This window comes from Myodes glareolus, chromosome 5 (assembly GCF_982192425.1).
Source record: "Myodes glareolus chromosome 5, mMyoGla1.1, whole genome shotgun sequence".
Taxonomy (NCBI): Eukaryota; Metazoa; Chordata; class Mammalia; order Rodentia; family Cricetidae; genus Myodes; species Myodes glareolus.
In genome coordinates, this window is record NC_142030.1 from 33,621,560 (window position 1) to 33,647,737 (window position 26,178).

The window sequence follows — 26,178 nt, forward strand, 5'->3', positions numbered from 1 at the left end:
CTGGGATTTATGAACCCAGTAGGGTCTCCAGTCACAGGACCAGGGCAGGCCTGAGCTCCTGCTTGCCTTTTTGGGGGCCGCGTGGTGTTTTGGATCTGGGGGGTCAGCACCGCGGACAGCGCCGGCCGAAGACAGGGCGGGGCGTCTGCCTAGACGTCACGACGCGCGAAATCCCGGGGGTGCGCGCTCGCGGGCGGCTGCACCACGTGACCCAGGTAATTGGTCCAGCACTCCGCGCGCGCGTCCCCCTCTGCTCAGCCCCTGGACCCGCAGCCCCCCAGGACCGCGGGGCCCGAAACCCCGGCCAGCCGGTGAGCGCGGGCGGCGCGACCCCCGTTCCCTCGAGCAGGCCTCTCTGCTCCTCGCTGCTGGGTGCTGGGGCAGCGCTGCCCGCGACCGGCTGCCCTGAATCTGGTCCTTGGAGGCGGGGGTGGGGCGGGGGGACGTGACCTTGTTTTCGCCCTTGACTAAGTGCGGAGTTCCTCAGGACCCCTGGCCCTTTGTGCGGTTCAGCAGGCGAGTGCAGATTTCGTGGGAAGGAGTGAAGCGCCCACAGGGGGTTTCCGGCCTCAGTGCTGGGTCACCAGCCGGAAGCTTGCAGACCCCCTCCCATTCTTCACATTCCATGGTTCGGGGAGGAGCCTGCCTGGTACCCTTCCCGGGAGAGGGGGCTACCCAGAGCTGCACTGAAGTTGAGGAGGTTCCAGGGTTGCGCAAGATACGCAGGCAGCTTCGAAGTCCCAGGACTTCGCGGGGACAGGCCCTGTACATTTTAACTGCCGTCTGTGCTCCCACTTGAAGAAACAGAGGCTGGCCAGATTTTCTGGCTCAGGTAATCTGGAGTCTCAGCCATTATGGGAGGTGCTTTCCGCACCCTCCCGAGGCCCCAAGAGGCCTCACCTGACCCAAAGAGCCATACTCTGCAAAGGCCAGCTCTGAAACCGCAAGACTCACAGGGTCCAAGCCCACGCCAGTCTGGGTAGCTCCCCGCCACACAGCCACCTGGAACCTTCAAACAGGCCTCACCTGCCTTTGCACTTTTCCCAGTTCTGGGTTTTAGTTTGGCCCTTCCTGTACCCCCTCCCTGACCCACCCTGCTGCCTAGCTCCCTAGCGTCCAGTTTCCAAGAGTGGAGAGAAATGCAAGTTCTGCTTCTTTGCTCTGTTTGAGGTCTTGGGGGTGGAGGGAAGGGGCTCCCTGCTCTGATTTCTTCTGATTTCCCCAAGGGAACCATTATGGAGCAGCCCTGACCTGAGCACCTGTGAGAGACTTAGAAGCAGGTTGCCTGCACTGGTTCCAGAGAGAGATGACCCCAAGATCTGTCCATTAGAAGCTTGCACAGGTCCCTTTTTGGGGGTCCCTGTTGCCAACTTGCCCTACATGAGCAGCACCTAGCAGGGCTAACTAGGGCTCTGGCTGTAGATTTAGATCCCAGTAAAGCTCTGGGGTCCTCCAGCCCAGCTGGCATGGGGGTAGGAAGGGCTGGCATCCCCCGTCGGTTGGGTGAAGGCCATAACAGCGTTTGGCTGCCCAGACTGTTCCGCATTTGTGAAACATAATGTTCCTACACAGGGCCAGGCTGGATAAAGCCAGGCATTGTCCCTATCTGGCCTGAATTGTCCCATCCCCCTGTGGGGGTAAAGCTGGCAGGCGGAGCAACTGGGACCTTGCCCCTAAGAGATCTTAGTGCTACCGTGAGAAGGACACAAGTCCTGGAGCAGACAGCTGGTCACTCTTCAACTTAGACTTCTCTGCCTCTGTGCCCCACTGAGGAGCTGAGTAAGCACTGTGACCCTAGCCTTACCTGGCTGTAGGCCCTTTCTCTTACTATAGTTTATTTGTCTTGCTGTGCACAATGCAGGTGCCGACCCCCCATGGTTGTTTGGGTTCTTGTGATACTCCATGTTGTGAATGTTGTGACCCCAGCTGTCTGACCCTAGGGCCCATGATTTACCTTTGGAAAGCTGCTGCCAGCCCCAAGTGGCTCACTGTGGGGCCTGGCTACTCAACATCAGTCTGAAATGTGTGGGAGGGAACCCTGGGGCACCTGAAGTTCAGAGTTCTGTGAGGCCCCCTCCCTCCCTGCAGGAGAATGTATTTTCTAGTTACTGATTTTCCTCTGTTCAGACTTGCTGCGCGTCACCTCAGGAGACCACCCTTCTTCCTTGGCTGAGGAACTCGCCTGTCCCTCCAACTCACGTGAGTTTGCACTGGTGAGAAGAGGCAGCCGGGGAGAGCCACACCTGTCCTCCGGTGGACTTCATCCCTTGCAGGAGCTCCAGCCAGTGATGTCTCATGGCAGGGCTAGGGTGGAGGGGTGCAGTTGGTGAACAGTTGGCTGGACACACCTAGGAGCATTGATTTAGGGCCGACTCTAAGCAGGATCTGGGAGCCGGTTATACTGGCTAGAACAGCAGTTTTCAGCCTATAGATCGTGACCCCTTTGGGGGTTGAACAGCCCTTTCACAGGGGTTGTATATCAGGTATCTTGCATATCAGATATTTACGTTATGATTCATAACTAGTAAAAATTACAGGCATGAAGCAGCAACAAAAATAATTTTATGAGCTGAGCAGTGGCCATGCCTTTAATTCTAGCATTTGGAAGGCAGAGGCAGGCAGATCTCAGTGTGTTCAAGGCCAGCCTGGTCTACAAGGTGAGTTCCAGGACAGCCAGGACTGTTACACAGAGAAACCCTGTCTCAAAATAATTAATAATAATAATAATTTTATGTTTGAGGGTCACCACAGCATGAGGAACTGTGTTAAAGGGTTGCAGCATTAGGAAGGTTGAGAGCCACCGCCCTAGAATATTTGTGTTCTCAGTCTCAGAGCTGCACAAGGGGCCTGGGCTTCTGGATTCTGATGAGTCGTTCTAGGGTTGTTCCCTGCTTCGAGGCTTGGCCTCCCCAGGCAGAAGAGCCTTAGTAGTACTTAGTAGGAAGGATCTGCTCAGGCTGGGCTGGGTTGGGCAGGGCTGGGCAGGAGATGAGCTATTGTTCATAGCCGTGGGGTCAGAACAGAGATCCCACTTTCCATGAGGTGGCTGGACTCTGGGCCTGCAGGGGGCCTTGGTGGGTCTGAGTGGGGAGCCTGGCAGTTCTCTGGGAGTGGAGGAGACTTTTAAGACTCCTGTTCTTCTGGCAAGAGGTGGCTGAGGAAGTCTCTTCATTGAATGCTTGCCTGCCCATTATTCAAGCCTCTTCCTTGGCAAAAAGCAGGTAATTAGTCAAGTGAAGGGAACCCAGTGTTGTGTCCCTGTGCCTGGGTGGCCTCAGCTTGGAAGCACTCTGGGCTGACAGCTGCTTTGGGTGGTGTTTGTCCAGTGTGTGAGTTCCAGGCAGCATTCATAGCCTGAGAAGGAGCTGCGGCAGGAAACCTCACTTTGCTTGCTTTGGTTTTGCCTCCACCAGATGGAGTCTTGGTCCTCACAACCGTAAAGCGAGGGCTGGTCAGGCCTGGGCTCCTGCCTTATGGTTTTGCCTGAGAGGAAAGGTATCCTGACCCAGTATTGTACTCATAGGGAGTCACTGGTGACTTCTGACCAGTGACCAGCAACACTAGCCATAGTGTGTCTTGTCCTCCTCATCTCTCTGAATCTTTGCTCCCCAGTGTCCTCTCCTTGCCTTTTCTGACCATTCACAGCCAACCCAGTGCCTGGAGGACCCCTGTCCCACCTCCAAGGTGCCCAGCCCTTTTTTGTGTTACTGCCCACATATGTCTTATGATCTTCTGAGTGGGCTCCAGGACCTAAGCTAAGTGTCCTCAGAAGCAGGGCTGTATATGAGGGGATGGGGTAGAAGGGTCCTGGGACCAACAGAGAGGAAGCCTAGGCTGGAGGGAAGGGCCCAGGAGCACTGGGGTTCAGACACTGGAGAAGGTTGCTGAGCCGAAACCTCCCTCTAGGAAATAAAGGTGGAAGAGAGTTTGTTACCTGTGTCTCACCTTGGCTTAGTCTGGGGCCACCATCTAGCAGGACCATAGCTGCTAGGGTACATTTGCACCTATCTGAGCTTCCTTTTGACTTCGTCCTGTGATTTATGCCTCTGTTTCATTGCCCATGCTCAGAATGAGTCAGCTGAGGCTGCTGCCGTTCAGGTTGGGGCCACAGGCCATGAGGCTCCTGGCCACACGGGACATCCCAGTGTCCAGTGGGCACAGGATGTCCTCTGGGCCACCGACCACCGTTCCAAGCAGCAGAAGTGGAGTCAGTTCCAGTTACGTGGAAGAGATGTACTTTGCCTGGTTGGAAAACCCACAGAGTGTTCACAAGGTTGGCATCTGCCTTCTGCATTTCATGGGCGAGAAGCTGCTGGGGTGTGTGGTGGCATGAAGGATTGCTGGGAAGCAGCCATGACCTCAGTCCCTGTGTATCTGCGTGGGGAAGAAGGGAGAGGCTTCTTGCTTTCTTGCTGACGAGACTGGTGAGAGGTGGTTCCATAAAGATGCCTTGCCCAGCATGCCAGAGACCAGTCCTCCCTGGTTATGCTGAGCTCTTTCCAGATGGCTCCTGAGGTGAAATTAAGAAAACAAATGCCTATAGATATATCGTCTGATAAACTAATACCCATTGACAACTAAAGGTGGAATGGGAAAGCCAGTAATCAGTCACATGCTCCGGACTCAAGAAGTTTGAAAAATCAAGAGGTCCCTCCCAGCCTACCATGCAGTTTATTCTTAGTTTCTTCTCTTTCTGAGATTGTTCTTTATGAAAACTTTTTGTAAAGATAACGGAATTTCCCCACTTTTCCGCCAAAGTGACAGGCGGCAGTAGTAGGATTATTGTCTCAAAGAAATCAAAACAAAAGCGTATGCATAGATCTCGTGATCTGTGCCCACTGTCCTGCCATCTCCTAAGACCCTGCAACCGGTGTGCAAGGACAGATTTCCCTCAGACAGAAGTCCCTGTTGTAGCTGAATCGTAACCCCGGTGCTGCATCCTGGGCAATGGGTGAGGGCCCTGGGCTAGTAGAGGGTCCCTGAATTGAGGTTCTGGGGCACCCTGAGCACCCTGGTTCCCAAGAGCACTGAGTGCCCTGGGGGGTGGCAACGCTTCATGTTCTGACCTGGCTGGGGTCTTTCTTTCTCCCTACCCAGTCCTGGGACAGCTTTTTCCGGAAAGCTAGTAAGGAGGCCTCTCTGGGTCCTGCTCAGCCACAGCCCCCTGCCGTCATCCACGAAATCAGGCCGTCAGTCTCAAGTTGCACCAAGACCAGCAAGCTGGTAGAAGACCACCTGGCAGTACAATCCCTGATCCGTGCCTACCAGGTGAGAGCAGTCGGTTGATTGAGGCCTGGGCAAGGAGGGTGTGGGGAGGGGGTAGTAGGTGAGAGAAGCGGGAGGCTGAGCTCTGATGTCACTTTCTTTGAGAAGCAGCCTTGCCAGAGGCCATCTAGAGCTCAGAGCACCTCCCTGGTAGCTTTCGAATGTGTTTGCTGACCTGTCTGTTTCCCCATGCTGTTGTCCACCTCGCACACACGGTGCCCTGAGTGCCCAGAGGGACACTTAGTAGGTAATCAATTGCGTTTAGTGTTAAGTGACTGCGGAACACTCTGACACTTGGTAGCCATTCTCTAGTCTGGGCATTCCAGAAGCAGGGACTGTTTACAGCAGGAGCTCCGTTAGCGAAGATGGGATGAGTCAATAATTCGCCAAACACGGCTCCCCCACCAGCTGCTCACTCTCTCACACTGGATCCCCTGACTGGGCCCAGTCGTTGACAGTGTGTCTTGGTGATGATCCGTGTTCTTGACAGAACAGACTAATTGGAGGGCCACACTGTTGATGCCATAACAGGCGCAGTCATTGAGGATATTTATGGGAACTGGTGGCAGAGGCATTTCACAAGGGAAATGTGAAACGCAGAGGGTGATGCTTGGGATCCTGGGCCCTGAAGAGACGTGGTGGGAGGGAGCAGCGAGCTGCTACATGGGCCTGGGAACACCAGGGCACTGGCAAATGGAAACAACAGCTCTGCCTCCCATTCGGCACCTCTGTGTGGGAGTATGAGGTGAAAATGGTGTCTCAGGGTTCTAACTAGCCTGAGAACCCATGGGCAGTGCGCTTCTGTCAGCACAGTGATTGTTAGATCAGTAGAGCATCCAAAACAAAACAAAAAGACCTCAAAAAAAAGTCCAAAGAACTCCAAAGTCTGAGATTTTTTTTTTTTGAGGCTCAATGTGACGTCAGAAGTGGAAAATTCCACACCTAATTTTATGTGATGGATTGTAGTCAAAGCACAGGCATCCCGAGGCCATTGCACAAAACCACATTGCAGCTCTGCATGTAAGGTGTTTGTGAAACCATAAGCGAATTTCATGTTTAGGCTTGGATCCTGTCTCCAACATATCTCATTATGTCTGTAAATATCCCTAAATCAAGAAGAGCGTGAAATGCCAAATCCTGCTGGTCCCAAGGATTTCCAAAATATCTTCCAGTTCATTGTGTTTTCTTGACTGGGTGAAAGATGCAGAAAGCGTGACATCATGATTGATCTTGATAAGAACAAGCATCATCATCTAGAACCATATTGTATGGAGATTGACGTCTGGGGTGTTACTGGAGGGCCTTTATCTGGTCTTAGCCCAGCATAGTTCTTAGTCCGTTAGCATCCGTGTATGTGTGGTACTTACGTGTGAGTGTGTAGGTGTGTGTGTTGGTGAGGCCAGAGCAGGATGTCTGCTGTCTTCCTCTTCCTCTTTGACTTATTGCCTTGAGACAGTGTCTTTCCTTGAGCCAGAGCTTTATTGTTTTGGCTAAGCTGGTTAGCCAGCAAACTCTGGGGAATCCATCTGACTCCATTAGCTTTAACTGATGTTACAGGTACGGGAAACCGTGCCTACTTGTTTGCGTGGGTGCTGGGGATTTGAACTGAGTCCTCGTGCTTGCAGAGTAAGTGCTCTTACGCACTGAGCCATCTCTTCAGTCCATATTGTCCTGTAGCGCGTCTGGCTACTAGCTCTGTAGCTAAGGATGACCTTGAATGCCTGATCTTCTTGCCCCCATCTCCTAAGTGCTGAGATTATAGCCATGAACCACCATATCTGGCTTGATCTTTTTTTTTTTTTTTTTTCAGTTAGCCAGTACCAGATGCAGGAGCCTCTGGATTCAGGCATTGCCTATTTGAAACGAGATCACAATAAAACCACATGTTGCGATGACTGATGTGTCTCCTGCACCCTGCAGTTCCATCACCGTTTATTGTATTTCTTGCCAATGTTTGTGAAATGAACCATGGTGGCTTTCCTGTAGAGGTTGTCTGAGTAACCCCATAGTGTCATTTCTCTGCTCCCTTTGTCCGTGTATTGTGCTCTTGAGGATTCACCCCTTGTGGACTTGATTTCCCCCACTCAGCTTTTTGGTGGGGATGAGATGGACACTTCTGCAGTGAGCAACCAAGGATGGTCAGTAGTATCTGTCTAGCTTTCCTTCTACCTGAGGCACTCAGCGTGGGACAGCTCCCTTTGTCCACTGTACATTGAGATGCACTTTGTGGGTGCATCTCAAAGCAAAGGCAGGGTCGGGGGAGGCACTTTTTCCCTTTGACTGATTTTCAGAAATAAGATGTTGTGTGCATCCTTCATAAGTAACCGGTGGATGATGTCATCACCCTCCGCCTCCCCCCACACCCCCAGTAGTCTCTCTCTACAGACTAGGCTGGGTTTGAATTCAGGGTCTTCCTACCTCAGCCATTGCTAAGATTGCAGGTGTGCACCACCATACTGAACTTTATTCTTTTCATTTTTATTTTATGTGCATCAGTGTTTTGCCTGAATGTATGTCTGTGTGAGGGTGCCAGATTCACTGGAACTGGAGTTACAGACAGTTGTGAGCTGCCATGTGGGTGCTGGGAATTGAACCTGGGTCCTCTGGAAGAACAACAAGTGCTCTTAACCACTGAGCCATCATTCCAACCCCCAACTTTTTCTTTTTATAGTTTCTTATTAATGAACACACTTAAAAATATTAGGTAAATTTTATTCTGTTATAAATTGCTGTTCCCTTTCCTTCCCCCGCTCTCCCCCGCCATACTTACAGTGTGTCTGTATTCCCAACCCCGGCAGTGGTCAGCACCCCTTTGCTCTCTGATCTAATAAGATTCCCCCTGTCAGTCTTTATCATAGCTAGCTTCAGTTGTCAGCTTGACACACCTGGGAATTCCTCAATTGAGGAATTGCCTTGGTCAGATTGGCCTGTGAACATGTCTATGGAGCATTTTGTTAATTGCTAATTGATGTACAAGGGTCGAGCTTGCAGTGGGCAGTGTCTCTTCTAGGTAGTTGGGCTGGGTTTTATAGGAAAGGTAGCTGAGCAAGCCAGTGAGTGGTGGTCCTCCTATCTTTGGATCCTCCCCTTGGTCTCCGCTTCAGTTTCTGCCTCCCTTTTCTTGCCTTGAATTCCTGCTCTCAGTTTCTCTCCACAATGGACTGTAACCCGTAAGCCAAATAACCCTTTCCTCCCCAAATTGGTCTCTATCAGTGTTTTATTACAATAGCAGAAAAATAACTGGAATAGTCTTATATTTTATTTTCTCCCTTCCAGAACCATCCAGGCTTCCAAGGAGTTCTGAGAATGTTCTTTATAAGTCTTGTCAATTGCAATGATCAGAGCTGGGAAGTGTGTATTTTTTTTTAGAAAGATAACATGCATTATGGATTTATTCTGATGCAGCTTTATACTTCAAACGTAGGACTAAGGGTTTGACCTCATCCATCTTATGGCACCATCTCCTTTCAAAGATGCCAACAATAAATGTTCTCAGAGATGCCAGTGCAGTGGCTTATGTTATGTTTTCGTAGCCCACACACCACAGTCTTAGAATAACAATGTCCCACTGTTGCTATTGATTGGCAATAGCAGAGGGTATGAATTTTCCCCTGTAGTTCTGTTTGTCTTGAGGGAATCATTCTTCTCTGCATAGCCATGCTGCTGGGGGAAATATTACTGTTTGTTACATCTTACTATTGGTGTTTAAATCTTAATTTAGTTTTGTAATTATAATTTATAATTAAAATATAGTTTCTTAGTCAAATCTTCAAAACAAGATATTCTTTTTTCCCCATGGTTTTTAAGACCGAGTTTTTCTGTGTAGCCCTGGCTATACTGGAACTCACCCTGTAGACCCCAGGCTGGCCTTGAACTCACAGAGATCCACTTGCCTCTGCCTCCTGAGTGCTGGGATTAAAGGTGTGCACCAACAAGCTATTCTTAAAAGTCTGGTTCTTTGAAATCTTATTCTTTCAATCCAGTTTTTACAATTCCTATATTGTTCCATCTCTATGTACAATAATTTTTCTTGCTTCATGGATTCTTTTTAGCTTGATTTCTTCTAGTGCTGGTATGTATTAATTTTTAAAATGCTAATCAATCTTTTAAATTTTTCCTTACTAATTTTTATTATTATCGTGTGTGTACATGCCAAGTGCATGGGAAATCATGGAAGTGGTGTCACAACAGCAGATGGGAATTTTCCTTACCCTTTGGAAGTTTCTGGAAAAATCACACTTACTAATGGTCTAATGGTGTGTATGTGGTGTCTAACTTCCTGCATAGGGTTTTGTTTGTTTGTTTGTTTGTTTGTTTGTTTGTTTTGCCATCCCTGTGCTGTATTTTTGAACTGGCGCTCTTGTCGCCTGTCATCAGGGATCCATGGGCGACAGCACAGTAGGACGTGTGACAGCTTGAAGCTGGAAGTCGGGTGGGGCTCTGAGCCTCCCTTGTACTAAAGATCTGTCCAGCCTTGCTATTTCCCCTTTTCCCAGATCCGAGGCCACCATGTGGCCCAGCTGGACCCCCTGGGCATCCTGGATGCAGACCTGGACTCCTTTGTGCCTTCAGACTTGATAACAACCATTGATAAATTGGGTAAGAGTTGTCCCCTTCCCTGTCAGCCTGGCAGTGCCATACTAGCTGGTGCCGGTTGAGGAGCCCCTGGGTTCATGTGACTCTTTCTGCCTTTTCCAGTTACTACTACCCAGTGCCCCCAAAGGGCCATGTTCCCACTGCACTAGGTTCACCACTTACCCAAACCCACTGTCATGGCAGCAGCTGGGTGCATAGCCTTCTTCCTCCCTGATGAATGGTCAGGGCTTGCAGACAGGCCTGAAGGGCGGGAGCAGCGGATCCTGCCACGATGCTCTCCATCCCCTACCCGACTCCATTGTTTCCTCCTCTGCTGCCTTGGGCTCCTTTCCAGCCTTCTACGACCTGCAGGAGGCGGATCTGGATAAAGAGTTCCAGCTGCCCACCACGACTTTCATTGGGGGCTCGGAGAACATGCTCTCTCTGCGGGAGATCATTCGTCGCCTGGAGGTGAGCCCAGGAAGGCATGGCAGGCTTATTTCTGGCACTCTGAGCATGTGTGTGTGTGTGGGGGGGGAGTGCTTCCTGTTTAGTCTCAGACTCTGGGCCTATCACCCCTCTTGCTGGTTCCTCATAGACTTCCCCCGTCCCTCTTAGAGCACCTACTGCCAGCACATTGGCCTGGAGTTCATGTTTATTAATGATGTGGAGCAGTGCCAGTGGATCCGGCAGAAGTTTGAAACTCCTGGTGTGATGCAGTTTTCCAGCGAGGAGAAACGGACCCTGCTGGCCAGACTGGTGCGCTCCATGAGGTCAGCACCCCCTAATGGACAGCCTGCATGGCTGGAGGGGCATGCCTGGTACCCTAGTTGGGAAACTAGCAACGCCTAGCAAGGGAAAGCAGGCCACTTGCTCCCGCTGCTGGAGGCCCAAAGAAGCCCTTCGGCGAAGCATCAGGACAACATCCATGCTCAGTTACTTTGACTATCAGAGCCACATTGATGGACAGGGGTGTGGGACTCCAGAGAAATACTGCAGCAGAGGTCACACTGAGCATGGGCAGAAATAACAAGAGTGTGGCTGTGGGAATGACGTGACAGAATGCTGTCTCTGCACTGTCCCTGGCATGGGTGAGCATGATGGCATCCTTGGCAGGGCAGTGGAATACTACCCATTGGTGACTTGGAAGAAGGGACCTTCCAGAGCTGCAGGGGCCTGGCCGTGCATCTGGCTCAGCTGCTGGGTGCTACGTGACTTTCTGAGCAGTGGGGCATGGACTCAGCTTAGACTTTCGTAGGATAGAAGTGTTTGGGGCTTACATGGTAGCAGGAGGGTGGCGGGGCAGGAATATTGAAAGATGGCCTCTTAGGGATGTTTGGCTATGGAAAGGTATCTGGGAATGGGTGCCAGCTGGGGTTTGGGGAAGAGTTTCAGGTTGCCCTGCCATGTGCTTCTTGTTGGGTGCGTGTGACGTAGTGTTTAGTATGGGACCTGGACTGTACAGAAGGAGGTGGCTTTGTCCTTTTGTCCTGGGCATTCAGCTCCCAGAGCTTGTGAAAAGCCCCCAGGAATCCCAACCTTCCTTTTCTACTCTTTCCCTTCTCTTCCCTGTTCTCCAAACAGGTTTGAAGACTTCCTGGCCAGGAAGTGGTCTTCAGAGAAGCGGTTTGGCCTGGAAGGCTGTGAGGTCATGATCCCTGCTCTTAAGACCATTATCGACAAATCTAGCGAGATGGGGATTGAGAACGTCATTCTGGGGATGCCGCACAGGTAGGACCACTGCGGATACCCCAGCCCCTGTGCCTTGAGGAGAGAGAGGAGGTGGACGTCAGGGTGAGGGGCATTGGTGGGACTTGAGGCAAGAAGCAGGGAACTTGATAGGTCCTCAGGGCCCTCGGTCTGGGCTGTCCGTTACAGCAAGAGCCAAAGGCTTGGCCAAAGCCACAGGCGGCCAGGGCCCAGCTAGATTCTTTGGCATGTTGCTGCTTTCTCCAGGAGTTTCAGGACCTCAGACTGGGACACATTCTACTAGAAAGTCCTTAGAATGAGGGGATGTCAAGGGAGTGTGCTCAGGGATGTGAGAGTAGGTGGCCCTGTGTTGGCATCCTTTGAACGTAGGTCTGCAGAAATGGGTTGGAGGTCGGCGGTCTAGCTATACGTTGACCCCATGTTTCCTTTGATGAAGACTTCTAAGGAGTCCCCCTGAAGGAAGCTGGCTGACTGGAACTACTCCTGTGCCTGGTATAGACTAAGGCAGGACTGAAGGGTTGGGCTTGACCAGGGCTCCAGCAGGAAGAGTTCTGATAGGTCTCATGGCAGGTAGGGGGAGTGGCTGTACTTGGCCAATGTAGGAAGGTGGCCAGGTGTCAGGTAACAGCCTAGGACATTCTGGTCCTAGGGGCAGACTAAATGTGCTGGCCAACGTGATCCGCAAGGACCTGGAGCAAATCTTCTGTCAGTTTGATCCCAAGCTGGAAGCAGCAGATGAGGTGGGTGACATACCATGGCCCTGGGGCACCCCAGAGGGGCCTGGTGTTTGGGAGGTGGACTGGGAGAGTTTGGGGCTTGAGCTTCCAGACCAACAGACATGGAGCTGAATAAACATGAGGAAGAGCGGCAGGGGCTGGGGTGTTTGCAGAAGGTCCCTAAGGCTTTGGGGACTGGGTGCTGCATTGGATAATCCAAGCCAACCTCACTGTTTCTAGCTAGAGAAACTGAGGCTCAGAGAAGTGCAGGGGCCTCCTAGCAGTTTCTCTCTTGAGATTTTGTTGCTGAGGCTTTGTGCCCACAGTCCCTTTCTAAGCCTGGAATGGCTTGTTGGCGCCGGAGAGACGTGAGTGGACTGATAGCTTCCTGTACCCATTAACCTGTCAAGGACATGTCTTCTTGCTCCCACCCTGTGGCTTGCATGCCACTGAGGCTCCTGGCCATGCCAAACCCTCAGTCCTACTGCCTCCTTGTCTCTCCTCTGCCTCGTTCAAGGCTCTGCCTGAATTTCCTAATCTGGACATTGTCTGTCTGTTGTTCTTCTGTTCCCTTTGTTTATCTCTGAGACCTTTTCAGCCTTAGTGTGTGAGTGCATGTGTGTGTGTGTGTGTGTGTGTGTGTGTGTGCCTGAGTGTGTGTGTGTGTGCCTGAGTGTCTGTGTGTATGTCTTTGTGCGTGTATGTGCCTATGTGTCTGTGCCTGTGTGTGTCTGTGGGTGTGTGAGTGTGTGTCTGTCTGTCTGTGGGTGTGTGTCTATGTGTGCATGTTTATCTCTGTGTGAGTGTATGTCTGTGTTTGTGTCTGTGAGAATGTGTGTGTGTGTAACCCCGCATGTCCATTCATGTACATTTGTTTTCCTTTCAAGAATAAGGGAAGGACTTTGTCTCCAAAGCACTAGCACCCAGCATAGGTGTTTGGTTGGTTAAAGTAACTGGTCCAAGAACATCTATCCAGGGTACCAGGGTAGGCCTAGGGTCCACATCCCTGGCTTCTAACCCAGGATCTTCCTGATCTTCATGGCCCTCAGCCACCTTCAAACCTGTAAGCCTTTGTTCTTCCATAGAATAGGCACAAGTCCATGAGATTTCATTCTTGTGGCATGTCTGTGGTGAGGCATGTTCTCTGTAGACACATGTATTTTTGTCCAGGAGCCATGAGAACAGCTTGGGGAACCATAGGTACCTGGCTGTTTCACTCACGACGTCATCGTTCCGTGTCGGCACGTAACGAACTTGGCTGATTGGCTTCTTGCTGCTGCTGCTGTGTTCTGTGCCAGGACTCTGCTTGCTGGAGCATCCTCATCGTTTTAGTGAGCATGTGACTGTAGTCAGGTGGTATCTGAGAAGTGCAGTAACTTGGACAAGGAGCGGACACCACAGAGCCTCCCACCCACACAGCACGTACCTCCCAAGGCTGTGTCTTTTTTTGTTTTTGTTCTTCTTTGCCAATTGGATAGGTACAAAATGATTTATTTGTAACATATCTTTTGATATGAGTCAGCTGAGTATTTTGAATCTCTTGTGTAAAGTCCTTTCCATAGCTTTTGTTTATTTTTCTTGGCTCTTTGGAACCTCACCCTACTACTTTGCAAAGCCATTTTGCATATTGAGGGCAATTAGCTCTTGCCCTGCATTTGACTTATCAGTTTGCCTCCCCCTTTGGTGTGCCTTGATTTTCTTCCCCTTGCTAATGGCAGATTTGTCCTGGCTTAGCTGTCTTACTGCAGAGGACTTTATATATTGTTTAGAAAGTAAGTTTTCTCTACTCCTAGATCCTAAAACATCCTCCAATACGTCTATGCATTTGATATCATCGATGTGAGGAGTAAGGTAGCCAATGGGCTCTGGTACATTCCAAGAAGCCTGGCAGGCTGGTTCAGCCCTCTCCTGTATTGCCCTTCATTCGCTAAGGGAGGTGTTAGGTTCATCCTGTCCCACCTTTATCCTCAGGGCTCTGGTGATGTCAAATACCATCTGGGCATGTACCATGAGAGGATCAACCGTGTCACCAACAGGAACATCACACTATCACTGGTAGCTAACCCTTCCCATCTGGAAGCTGTGGACCCTGTGGTACAGGGGAAGACTAAGGCAGAACAGTTCTACCGTGGGGATACCCAGGGTAGGAAGGTGAGCTTGTCTAGGTCCAAAGGGTTAGGGTGGCATCTAAAGATCAGCTTTTGGGATACTAGATACTGAAGACTTGCATCCTGGGTCTCCATGGAAGAGGAAGTAGGATGGGCTTCCTAGGTTGGGGTACAGGATCCTGCTGGTTTATACCCTGCCATACAGGTCATGTCCATCTTGGTCCATGGGGATGCTGCCTTCGCTGGCCAGGGTGTTGTCTATGAGACCTTCCATCTGAGTGACCTGCCTTCCTACACCACCAATGGCACAGTACATGTTGTGGTCAACAACCAGGTAAGGGTGTAGGCTCCATGCCGGGTTGTATGCCCATTTCTATAAGTCCAGGCTGTGGATTGGTGGGAAAGTGAGCCAGCCCTGTGTTCATCCCACTGTCCAACATCTTCCCAACACATGTGACCTCAGGTAGAGAACATGATCCCTAGCTCAGGATGCAACCTTAGGCAGGGAACCTGACCCCCAGCCCTGTGTCCTGGTCTGAAGAATTGGTTGAGACATAAGAAATACATATATGTGTTGAACATACATCTGTATGCATTTATCGATAGTTTTGTGATCACTGTAGCTGGAGGATATACATCCGTGGGCTCAATTGACTGTGGATCCAAAATATTCAGATCAGGTATGGTGCTACGTGCCTGTCATTTTAGCACCGGGCTACTTAGTTCATGGACAGTTTGAGCTATACAGTGAGATCTGTCTCAGAAAATTCAAAGAGAGTGCTTGTCTAGATATGCATGCTTTGACCCAAGCACTACACATACACACACACACACACACACACACACACACACGTATTCAGGGAAAAACAAAACAAAACAAAAAAACTGAACCTGTACAAAACACAGACAGGCTTTTTTATGTTTTTGTTCTTTGCAGTTTATGTATAGTGACTATTTGCATACATACATTGTCTTAGGTCATGATTAAAGGTATAGTAATGTATAGATTCTATGCAAATACTCCAGAGTTTTGTATGGGGGAGGTCCTGAAAAAAATCCTCACAGGTACCTGGAGATATCCACATGTGGCAGCCTAGAGGAGGCGGCCGGGACAGAAGGATGCAGCACAGTAGCCATAGGTGACCTTGGGCTCCCCTCGGCACATTGGTCTTAGCTGGCAGTCGCATCCCTTTCTTTCCAGGCAGCTGAGGTTAATACAGCTAGAAACCCTGTGTTCTCTGCCGCATTTGCAGCAGCATTTAATCTTTCTTGATTTTCGCTGGGAGGCAGAACTTTAATAAGACTGCCTTATAGATGAACACACTGAAGTTGGGAATGGGAACGTCTTGCCCAGAGCGCTGTAGTCACTCTGGTAGATCGGATGCCCGTGCAGCAAAGGGACCGGTAGAGAAGAGGCTCGGCTTCCTTGCTGCCACAGCCACGGCTGTCACCACCACTGCCACCCCATAGCCACCGCAGTCATATCTGACCAACGACTTATTCACTATTGTCCTCTGTATGTCCCCTGTATGTCCTAGGCACCCCAATAGACCTCCCCCCTCCCCCAGCTCTTTGACCTGAGCAAGTTCCAGGACAGCCAGTAGGGCCACACATAGAAATCTGTCACAAAAAACAAAAACAAAAAGTCCGCAGGGGGGGCACATCTGACTTCATTTGCCCTTGCAGATTGGCTTTACCACAGACCCCCGAATGGCTCGCTCCTCCCCTTACCCCACTGACGTGGCACGGGTGGTCAACGCACCCATCTTTCACGTGAATGCAGATGACCCAGAGGCCGTGATCTACGTGTGCAGTGTGGCGGCTGAGTGGAGGAATACCTTCAACAAAGATGTTGTCGTGGACCTGGTGGGCCTGGGGCACTGACTGAGGCCAAGACAGGGCTGGGGTGGATGGTTTATCCCTGCTATGCTGGGTATGCTGGGGGTATTTGGGGGTTCTGGAGCTGAGGATGGGGTGAGTAGCCCATTCCTGCCTTGCCAAGAAAGTCAGGTGTGTTTGAGGGTACTGTTGCCATTGTAGGCGTGGTAGCCCATTCTTGCCAGTACCAAACAAACCAGGTGCTTTGGAGGTACTGGGACTAGAGCCGGGAAGGGGGCTCTTTCTGCTTTGCTGAACAAGCTTGGAGTATTTGAGGGCGCTGGAGTCAGAGAATTGTTGTGGCCCATCTCGATGTGCCACGTGGGCTAGGTCTTCAGTCACATCCTCAGTAAGGGCTAATTCTTTGAGATAGAGGGTTAGTGTCATCAAGAACCATCTGTGCAAAGGCCTTGGCATGGAACATTCAGGCGAGAGTTGCTTATTCAGGGTGCTTCCGATTGTGCACTGCCTGCATGTACACTGAGCACACAGCCTGGCTGCCCCTGCAGGTCTGTTACCGCCGGCGTGGCCACAATGAGATGGACGAGCCCATGTTCACACAGCCGCTCATGTACAAGCAGATCCACAAACAGGTACCCGTGCTGAAGAAGTATGCGGACAAGCTCATTGCCGAGGGCACGGTCACCTTACAGGAGTTTGAGGTAGGTAGGTGGGACTTCTGGGCATTGGGGCAGATCTCAGATGGACAGACTGGGAACGTGGAATGGTTGCAGATGACATCAACCCAGTGCTTGACATTGTAGATTTAAAGGAGTAGCTGGTGTTCCTTGTTTCTGAAAGTCCCTGGTTCTAACAGGGCATGAGGAGTTAAGGATATGGTTACAGCCGGGTGTGTGCCATGATGGGGAGGAACCAAGTTTCAGACAGGAAAGGGGTCTTTATGTAGGGGTGTTCTATCAGGGTCCTCTAAGAGGTATCCTTGCGCTAGACTCGTGCCTGGAATTCTGTATAGACACTTTAGTCCTTCTGCCTCTATGGACAGAACCTCTGAAAACAAGGTCCAAGTCCCTGCTTTATTTCCCTGGATCTCCTTACTGAGCATGCTCAGACTCATCAGACTTTGGAGTATCTGTCCAGGCCTCTGACCATGACATCCCTATGAACCAAGAAAGTTCTAGAAGTTGGTGATGGAGATCAGGGCTTTTGAGTTTGCGCTGACTGACCTTCTTGGATGCCCAGGATGTCAACTGTCTGCCCACGCCTTCCTCTCAATTCCAGGAAGAAATTGCCAAATACGACCGGATCTGTGAGGAGGCATATGGCAGGTCCAAGGATAAAAAGATCCTGCATATAAAGCACTGGCTAGATTCCCCCTGGCCTGGTGAGTGGGGCGCATGTGGCTCAGTGGCCCTCCTCATTGACGCAGGAACAATGCAATGACTCTGGGAAACAGTTGCTGCGGAGCTAGAGGCTGAGACTTGTCCCTGCCATGCAGGTGTGAGCAGTTCCTGCAGGTGGAGGCAGGCCAGTGTGGGGAGATGACATTAGAGCAAGCGTGGCCACCTGTGACTTGGCGGGGGTGGGGATACGCTGAGTCAGCTATGACCCCAGGGTTCAGGGGAGGCTGGGGCAGGTGTAGGTGAGTCTTCAGCTGAGGCAGGCCCCAGAGCACATATTCCCATATTCCGATGCATCTGGGGGAAGGAATTTCTGCTTTCCTGTTCTGCGACAGAAAACTGGCCAGGGCTGTCAAAAGTGCCACCACCAGTGTATGCATAGATTCTGTCCCCCTCAGGCTTCTTCAATGTGGATGGAGAGCCCAAGAGCATGACATGCCCAACCACGGGCATCCCTGAGGACATGCTGACCCACATTGGCAATGTGGCCAGCTCTGTGCCCCTGAAGGACTTTAAGATCCACACAGGTAAGGCTGCTGTGCAAGCTCCAACATGGGCCACTCTCGGAGCTGAGACTGTGCCCTGCAGGGAGATTTGTTGGGATATCAAGTGGGGGCAAAGCTTGTGGAATTTCCCTGTTTAACCTCTTGGTGTCCTGGTTCAACTCTCAAAGCCTCCTTTGGGCCCCTTTCCACGTTACTAGCTCCTCTCCACTGGATTTGGGAAGTTAGGCATTTGTGAACACCACATTCCAATTGGGTGTCAGGGTGTGGTCTTAGATTGGTACCTTGAATCTGTCAAAGGCAGTTTCTAGTGTGTTCCTGGACCATGTAAGAGAATAGGGAAGCAGGGGGCATTTATGGAGGGTATAGAGGAGAACCTGGAATATAGGAAGAATTCTGCTGGCAAGGAGAACATGGGTGTGCCCCTAGCTCAGAACTATACCAAAGGGTAGTCCCATGAGTTCCTGGCTTGTGAGCCTAGCTAGTAGGTGGTCACTAACTCCAGCCCCTTAGCTGTGGCCACTGTAGTTTCTGTTTGAGAAGCTTGGGGCCTCTTGGCTATGGTAGGATGTCTATGTCTCCTCCAGATAGCTTCTAGGAGCACAACTCTTCCAGTGTGCATGAGGTACCCACTGATGACACCAAGACTTAGTGCTGAGTTCTGCGCACATTGCTGGGCTCTTGCTGGGTGTGTGGCATTAACCTTAGTCCCCTCTTCTGGAGAGCAGGGACAGACCTCCATGGATTTGTCATAGAGCACCCTGACCCAGTTCACTACAGCTTCCTCCTTTGTGGGGAAGCCCAGATCAGCCCTGGTGTGGCTGCAGTCGGGGAGGAGAGGCCGCAGGAACCCACCTACAGACTTTGCTTTCTGTTGAGCACTCAACCCCAGGGCTCTAGTGCTCCAGCCATCCAGGCCAGTGGCTGAACTTCGTGTTCCTCGGGGGTCCCTTCTCACAGGTCTCTCTCGCATCCTGCGTGGCCGTGCAGACATGACCAAGAAGCGCACAGTGGACTGGGCATTGGCAGAATACATGGCCTTCGGTTCACTGCTAAAGGAGGGTATCCACGTGCGGCTCAGTGGCCAAGATGTGGAGAGGGGCACATTCAGGTGAGGATGAGGCAGACAGGGGCCCTGACCCCCCAGTCACTGTCTTGTCTTCATTGAGCCCATGGATTTCCCAACTCAGCAGCACACAGCAGAGAAGGAGAATGTTGCTGTGCATCCTCTTCGGTGTGACCATCCCATGAGACCTTATAGGACAATAACAGGACCTGTCTACCTGCTGTTGCCCAGGTCTGGAGTAGATGACAGTCTGCCTGCTCTTTTTCCTGTCCCGATTTCTCTCCCCAGCCACCGGCATCATGTTCTTCATGACCAGGAAGTTGACCGGAGGACGTGTGTCCCTATGAACCACCTGTGGCCTGACCAGGCCCCCTATACTGTGTGCAACAGCTCCCTCTCAGAGTACGGAGTTCTAGGTGGGTGGGGTGCCTCTGGGTCTGGGAGGGTAGGCAATCTCGAATGCTGGGGGCGGGGGGGCAGATACTAGGATGCCCTAAGGAACTGTGGTTGGACCATTTTTAAAGACATTTGGGAGGTGAGATCATGTCTCACGTAGTCTAATGGGCATCTCAGTTTTGGGAAGGGGATGTTGCTTTGTTTTCTCTGTGACACCTAAACCCTCTCCTGGATACCAAACACAGAGTGTTCAGACAGGAAGTCCAGTAGAGTCCATAGCGGTATGTAGCTGCCTGGTGCTGAGCCTGTCTCTGGCCCTACATGCTCCTAAGCCCATTTTATCTTCTCTATCCTGCACCCCCAGAGCCCTGTGTTGAGGTTAGGCTTTGACTCCACAGGGACATGCTTCCCCTCGCTTTACCTGAAGCCAGCATACTTTCCCTTTCACTTCCTCTTCCTGGGGTTCAGCTCCACACGTGGGGAGTTGCCTCTGGGCTTGTGCCTGCCCTTTCTCAGGAACTCCGTACATATTTTCAGGGGTCTCTTTGATTGACGGTCCTGTGTAGTGTCCCCAAGTTGTTTTTAGACTTGGCTCCTGAGCCATATAAGGCTGAACGTGGCAGCATGTGGTGTAAGAAAAGCATGCTGCCACCAGGCGTGGCGCTGCAAGCCTTTAATTTCAGCAATCTGGAGGCAGATCTCTGTGAGTTCAAGGCCAGCCTGGTCTACAAAGTGAGTTCAGGACAGCCAGGGCTGTTGTATAGACTGTTTCGAAAATAAAGCAAAACCAAAAAAGAGAAGCATGCTTCCCCATCCAGGAAGACGCATCCAGACCTCCGTGGCCCAGTGAGCCCCTGGCTCACTCTGGCCTATTGGGAAGGCCAGGTTAGGACTGGTAGCATATACTGAGGGAAAGGGTGGGTTTAACTGGAACCGCTGCTGCTTGGCAGCATTGTACTGAGCTCTGTCTTGGTGTCCTTTGCCTAGGCTTTGAGCTGGGCTATGCCATGGCCAGCCCCAACGCCCTGGTCCTCTGGGAAGCTCAGTTTGGTGACTTCCACAACACAGCCCAGTGCATCATCGACCAGTTCATCAGCACTGGCCAGGCCAAGTGGGTGCGGCACAATGGCATCGTGCTCCTGCTGCCCCATGGCATGGAGGGCATGGTAAGGCTGTCGCAGGCCTAGCTAGGAGGGGCAGGGGCACCCCCTTGGTCCCTTGAAGAGCCTTCTGGGCCCCTGGAACTTGGGAGCCAGACTTGCGGGCAAGGTGGGAACAGGCACAGCCGGGGTTAATCCGCTCCTTGACGTCATCCAGGCACCCCGCGTCTGGGGTCTCTGCGGTCTCTGATGGTCACATGTATCCTTCCAGGGTCCAGAGCACTCTTCGGCAAGGCCAGAGAGGTTCCTGCAGATGAGTAATGATGACTCCGATGCCTACCCGGTGAGTGCCGCCTGCTCTCCCCAGGCACGGAGTGGAGGAGCCTAGGTGTAGACTGCTGTGCCTAGCCACCAGTGTCCACTGCAGGTGTTCACTGAGGACTTCGAGGTGAGCCAGCTCTATGACTGCAATTGGATTGTGGTGAACTGCTCCACACCAGCCAGCTACTTCCACGTGCTGCGCCGACAGATCCTGCTGCCCTTCCGCAAGCCAGTGAGCTGCCCCTAGCCCACTGGCCCTGGGGCGGTGCGAGGGTTGGATGTGGGGAGCCCTAGATGGGTAGGGGCTGCTGGCAGCTGGCTCTTTACCTTCCAGCTCATTGTGTTCACACCCAAGTCTCTGCTGAGGCACCCTGACGCCAAGTCCAGCTTTGACCAGATGGTGTCCGGTATGTGCCTTATCCGCTAGGATGGCCGTCTGTGTGAGGCTACTGGCTGCTGTGTGGTTTCTGCCTCTGAGCTCCCTGTCTTCCCAGCTCTGTCTTTGTTGACCTTTCAGCAGCTCCTGTCCTGGTCCTCACCTGCTATAGTATTGGGAGGTTGGCACCTTGGCTAGGTCAGATCACTGGGAATAAGCTCAGTGTCCGAGGAGTGGGTGGACTCTCTTAGCCTGTCAGTAAGAGCTGTCAGGAGGCCTGATGCTGGTGGAGCAGTGTCTGATTTGCTGCTATCACTCCTCCCTCCCTTCCTTTCTTCCTCCCTTCCTCCCTTCCTATATTTTCACCCATGAACTGAACAAACATTACTGGGAACCTGCTTGCCCTCTCCCGAAGCACTCAGTTTTATTGACTTGGGAATCAGGGGCCAGGCAAAGCACATGAAGACCTGAAGTGTGACTTGGTAGGGAATCAGGGAGGCGCAAGAACGAAGTGCAGTGGCTAGCAGAGCAGATCTGTGTCGGCTGAGTCCTGAGTAGCAGTGGGGACAGGGTTGAGCCCGTCAGGGCCTCAGCAGCATAGATCGTTATGGGATTTATTGTTGTTGTTTGTTTTGTTTTCATCTGTATGTGTCCATTGTGAGTGTCCAGTTGGAGTGGGCCATCAGAGCTCCACCGGTGTCACCGGACCTCCGGTGCACTGGCAACTTGTTGCCCCTTCCCTAGCAATTACCCTCCGCACCTCAGAGCCCTCACGTGCGCTGTGGCGATAGAGGGCCATTATAACAGCTTCCTGAGAAGTTTCGCAGCTTTCTTGATTTCAGGAAGGAGAGATGGCCAAGGCTGGAGATGGAGACTCCGCTTCAGGGCTAAGGGGGAAGGAATGTACAGTGGCCTCCCCTGTACAGAAGCGAGTACAGGCTTCTCGCCCTGGCACTTGCAGACTGAGTGCCATGTGTCACAACTGGAGGGGACAGACCTGGAGCAGGATGGCGCTATCATGGGTCCAGCATGTTGCTTTCTCTGTCCTTCAGGGGCCCTCCCTATTCCTGTACCCCACACTTGGAATGTTTGTGTTCCTAGGGCTCTGCTCTTGTCCACAGGTCTGTCTCTACTCTCTCCCTGTGACGATTTAGGGTATCATCTGTCCTTTATTCCGTCATTGGGATCCAAAGCTGCCTAATGTAAACAGTCTGACCTGAACCAGCTCTCACTAGCCAGGAAGAGCCAGGGATGTCTGGGGTACTGGTGTGGATACCCCTGAGGTACCCGGTCCATCCCCTAGGAACTAGCTTCCAGCGAATGATTCCAGAAGATGGCCCTGCAGCACGGTCTCCTGGGCAGGTCCAGCGACTCATCTTCTGCACAGGAAAGGTGTACTATGACCTGGTAAAGGAGCGCGGCAGCCAGGGCCTGGAGGAGCAGGTGGCCATCACACGCCTGGAGCAGGTTTGCCTGGGTCTCAAGCACTGGTATGGTAGTGATGGACAGGTTCAATTCGCCAGCCTCTGGCTCTGGGCATTGTGTGGGTGCCGAGGTCCAGAGTAGGCCCTGCACATATTGTCCTTCCTTGACCGTGCCTTTTGTATCTCTGACTCCCCAGATCTCACCGTTCCCTTTTGACCTGATCATGCGGGAGGCAGAGAAGTACTCGGGTGCCGAGCTGGTGTGGTGTCAGGAGGAGCATAAGAACATGGGCTATTACGACTACATCAGTCCACGCTTCATGACTCTGCTTGGCCGCTCCCGGCCCATATGGTACTGGGCTACCTCCCACCGCTGCTAGCCTGCCTTTGGCTTTTGAGCCTGACAGTCCCATGCTGGCTTTTACTGCCTCATTGGCAGTGCCGTCCAGAACTAGCCTCTGCCCTTCTGTGGCAAGCACTGGAGTCCCTACAGGCTCTGAGTTCTCTGTCTACAGGTTAGCATCCCTTTCAGGGTTGGGGTATTGCTGGTGTTACCTTCAAAGAGAGTAAGCCTTAGTATTCTGTAGCCAAGATCAAATTACAGACCCTCTTATATGTCTTGGATCTCCTCCCTTTAATCTTAGCCCCTAGCCTTGGCACTGCCTCCCTTCTGCTAGAGAATGTTAGGGTAGGCTAACTGTGCAGGCCAGCCTCCTGAGGTGCCTAGCAGGTGGCAGCCACTGGTGCTCAGTGTAGGCATCTTTGTCTTTGTGATAGTGGGGCCAGGAATGAGAAATGTAGAAAAGCCAAAAGCGTCTTTGCTCCCAAAGTCCCTGGGATGTGGTGCGATTGTTGTCTCCATGAGCATGGAGTGATCATCTTCTCCCTGTCCTGGGTCTGGATAGCTGAGTTTGTTGTGGGTTCACAGTGCACAGAGAGGACTGCCCAGACAGGCCGTCTTCCTCATGGGGTTGACCCTGCAGTTCTAGATCGTGTGTGCAGCTAGTCCGGGTCCTCCCCTCAGCTGTCTCTCCTCCTCCAGGTATGTTGGTCGGGAACCAGCAGCTGCACCAGCCACTGGAAACAAGAACGCTCACTTGGTGTCGCTGAGGAAGTTTCTGGATATTGCCTTCAACCTGAAGGCCTTTGAGGGCAAGACATTTTAGGATAAGACCAGACCTGCTCAGGTCTTGCCAAGGGAGGTTATCTGGGAACTTTGTGGGCCTCAGACGAACCACACTCATGTAGCTAAACCACACTCATGTAGCAGTTGGGAACCAAAGACTAGCATTGCTAACTTTGGTCTCCGTGTTTTTTTCAGAATTGGTCAGGACCAAGAATTAGCATTCCTTAGATAAAAGGGAAATAGATTGTACTCTGTTACTCTGCTGACCTTTCTGGATCTCTCTCTCTCCCCTCTCTCTCTTTCTCAGTGGTTTCTCTCCTGTATTGTCTTGTCTCTAGCCAGCCCCTGGAGCTGTGCCTGTGACCCCCGTCCCGGCCGTCCTTGTTGCCATCCCCCTATTGTCCCCACCCATAGATCAAAGAGAAGCTCTCTGCTGTGCTCTTAGAAGTAGCAATGTCAGCAGTAACGGCAGGTGAAGCCCTACCACACCGGGAGACTCTGTGAGATGTGGCGCACATGTGTGAGCCAAAGCCGGAAACCAAAGAGCAGAGGAATAAAGACGTGCTCGGGAAAGACCCGCTGTTCTCCATTCATATTGCAAAGCTGGGCGCGGTGGCTGCAGTGGTGCGGGAAGGAGAATGGGAGGAAGAACAACAGGAGAGAGTGTGTCGGTGTCCACACCATAGATTTTCCCTTGAGCTGCGGGCAGGGTTTCCCCGCTCCTTACTTTCCACAGGTTATCTGTTCATGTGTCCCCTTCCCAGAGCGCCTCCTTGGAACTAGGTGCCAGACCTCCAGGTGTAAAGTCGCAGCTTCATGCAGCCTCTTCAAACTTGGGGTCCTGTTTATACATGTGGTTCCTTCCATTTTCTCTCCTTCCCTCCTTGTCGCTTTCCCTTCTTACGGAATCCCCCTGAGTGACACCTGTAGCCATTGTTGTCTTTTATTATGGTGTTTGCACTTTCATATGTGCCTGCCTTGTGTTAGGTCATGCTCCTGTGCCATTCCCATGCATGCTCTCCCTCCCCATCCTCACGAATTTCTCAAGTTCATATCTCAATCTATTTGTTTTGTTTGGTGATTCATCAAGATCAACCATGGTTCTTTTTCTGACTGGGTCGGGAGCTATCCAGTGAAGCCTCATGGGCCAGGGCCGGGTATACAGTTAAAGACTGAGACCTTTCCCAGATTGGTTGATAGTTTATATGGTTTTTTCTTTTGTTTTTATTTTTGTTTGTTTGTTTGGTCTCTGTGTGGTACTGGGAATTTAGTCTAGAGCCTGGTGTGTGTTGAGTGGTCATTTTCCCTCTGAAGTGTGTTTCTAGCCATGACAATGGTTTAATCCACTGAGTTATGAGTCTTTTTGGAGCAAAGTGTGGGTGTTACAGGAGTCATGAAAGGCTCCTTGTTTGAAGGAGAAGTTGTCCCAGAGGAATAAGATATTACCTGGAAGAAACCCAGGGACACATCTTAGAGAAACAAGCCTGAGGTTGCACGCGTGAGTGTGAAGTGCCATGAGCCTTACAGTCAACTTGTTGGGTACACTTATAATTCTACCACAAGAATACAGAAAAGGGTGCAAGCAGGCTGGAGGGGCCTCCTGTGCAGAGGTGAGTTTTAGATCACTAAATGGGGGGAAACAGCATGAACCAAGGGCTCTTCCCCAATCTAGTAAATGCTGACTGGGAACTAAGCTCTTTAGAAGGTCTGAGACTCCGTTAGAGGGCAAGGAGGAATACTGATAATATTAAATCTCATTTAAAATAACCGAGTATTTAGAGGAACGATGTATTTTCAATTTGAAAGATCACAGCTGGACACAGCCTGCTATACTCAGCAGAACTCTTGTAAGTGAAGATGAAAGCTCCCATGGTAAAAGTTGGCTAAAGGAATTCATGACTACCAAGTTAGCCCTGTGGAAGATTCTGGAAGGAATAGCCAAGATTGAAGACAAAGTTTAACATAGCCAAGAGGGTGATAAGAGGAATGAAATAATGATCCATAGCAGACAAGAACCAAGAAACACCCAAGTGCTACAAATCAACAAACAAAATGAACCAATAATAACTGAATATTAAATAGTCAGTTTCCTCATCAAAAGACAAGTACCTAGTAGATTAGATTTAAAAACAGGATTTTTTAAAAAAAATTTCTGCTTTCAAGAAACATCTTACTATCAAAAATAATCTCACTGTCAAAGATAAACCCTACCATAGGCTAAAATGGCAGAAAAGATATTCCATGCCAATAACCAGG

General features: G+C 51.2%; 1 protein-coding gene across 6 annotated transcripts; it reads left to right on the plus strand.

Annotated features, from left to right (window-relative positions):
- Positions 1-196: 196 nt before the first annotated feature.
- Ogdhl (oxoglutarate dehydrogenase L) lies at positions 197-24,497 on the plus strand. Of its 6 annotated transcripts, none has more exons than XM_087906230.1 (25): positions 225-311; positions 1,573-1,779; positions 2,128-2,199; positions 4,069-4,273; positions 5,098-5,268; positions 9,762-9,864; positions 10,196-10,311; positions 10,459-10,613; positions 11,425-11,571; positions 12,200-12,290; positions 14,238-14,417; positions 14,580-14,708; positions 16,061-16,240; positions 16,762-16,914; positions 17,492-17,594; positions 18,009-18,137; positions 19,074-19,224; positions 19,468-19,595; positions 20,563-20,741; positions 20,947-21,018; positions 21,103-21,228; positions 21,331-21,403; positions 22,676-22,839; positions 22,994-23,148; positions 23,839-24,497. In XM_087906230.1, exons 4-25 carry the CDS (start codon positions 4,070-4,072, stop codon positions 23,960-23,962), a joined length of 3,033 nt encoding a protein of 1,010 aa, XP_087762356.1. In that variant the 5' UTR covers positions 225-311; positions 1,573-1,779; positions 2,128-2,199; position 4,069; the 3' UTR covers positions 23,963-24,497. The 6 variants fall into 6 exon arrangements, with proteins under 6 accessions (XP_087762358.1, XP_087762360.1, XP_087762357.1 ...); XM_087906233.1 differs by lacking the exon at positions 225-311 and adding an exon at positions 538-832 and having other exon boundaries at positions 2,128-2,213; XM_087906229.1 differs by lacking the exon at positions 225-311 and adding an exon at positions 538-832.
- Positions 24,498-26,178: the final 1,681 nt, after the last annotated feature.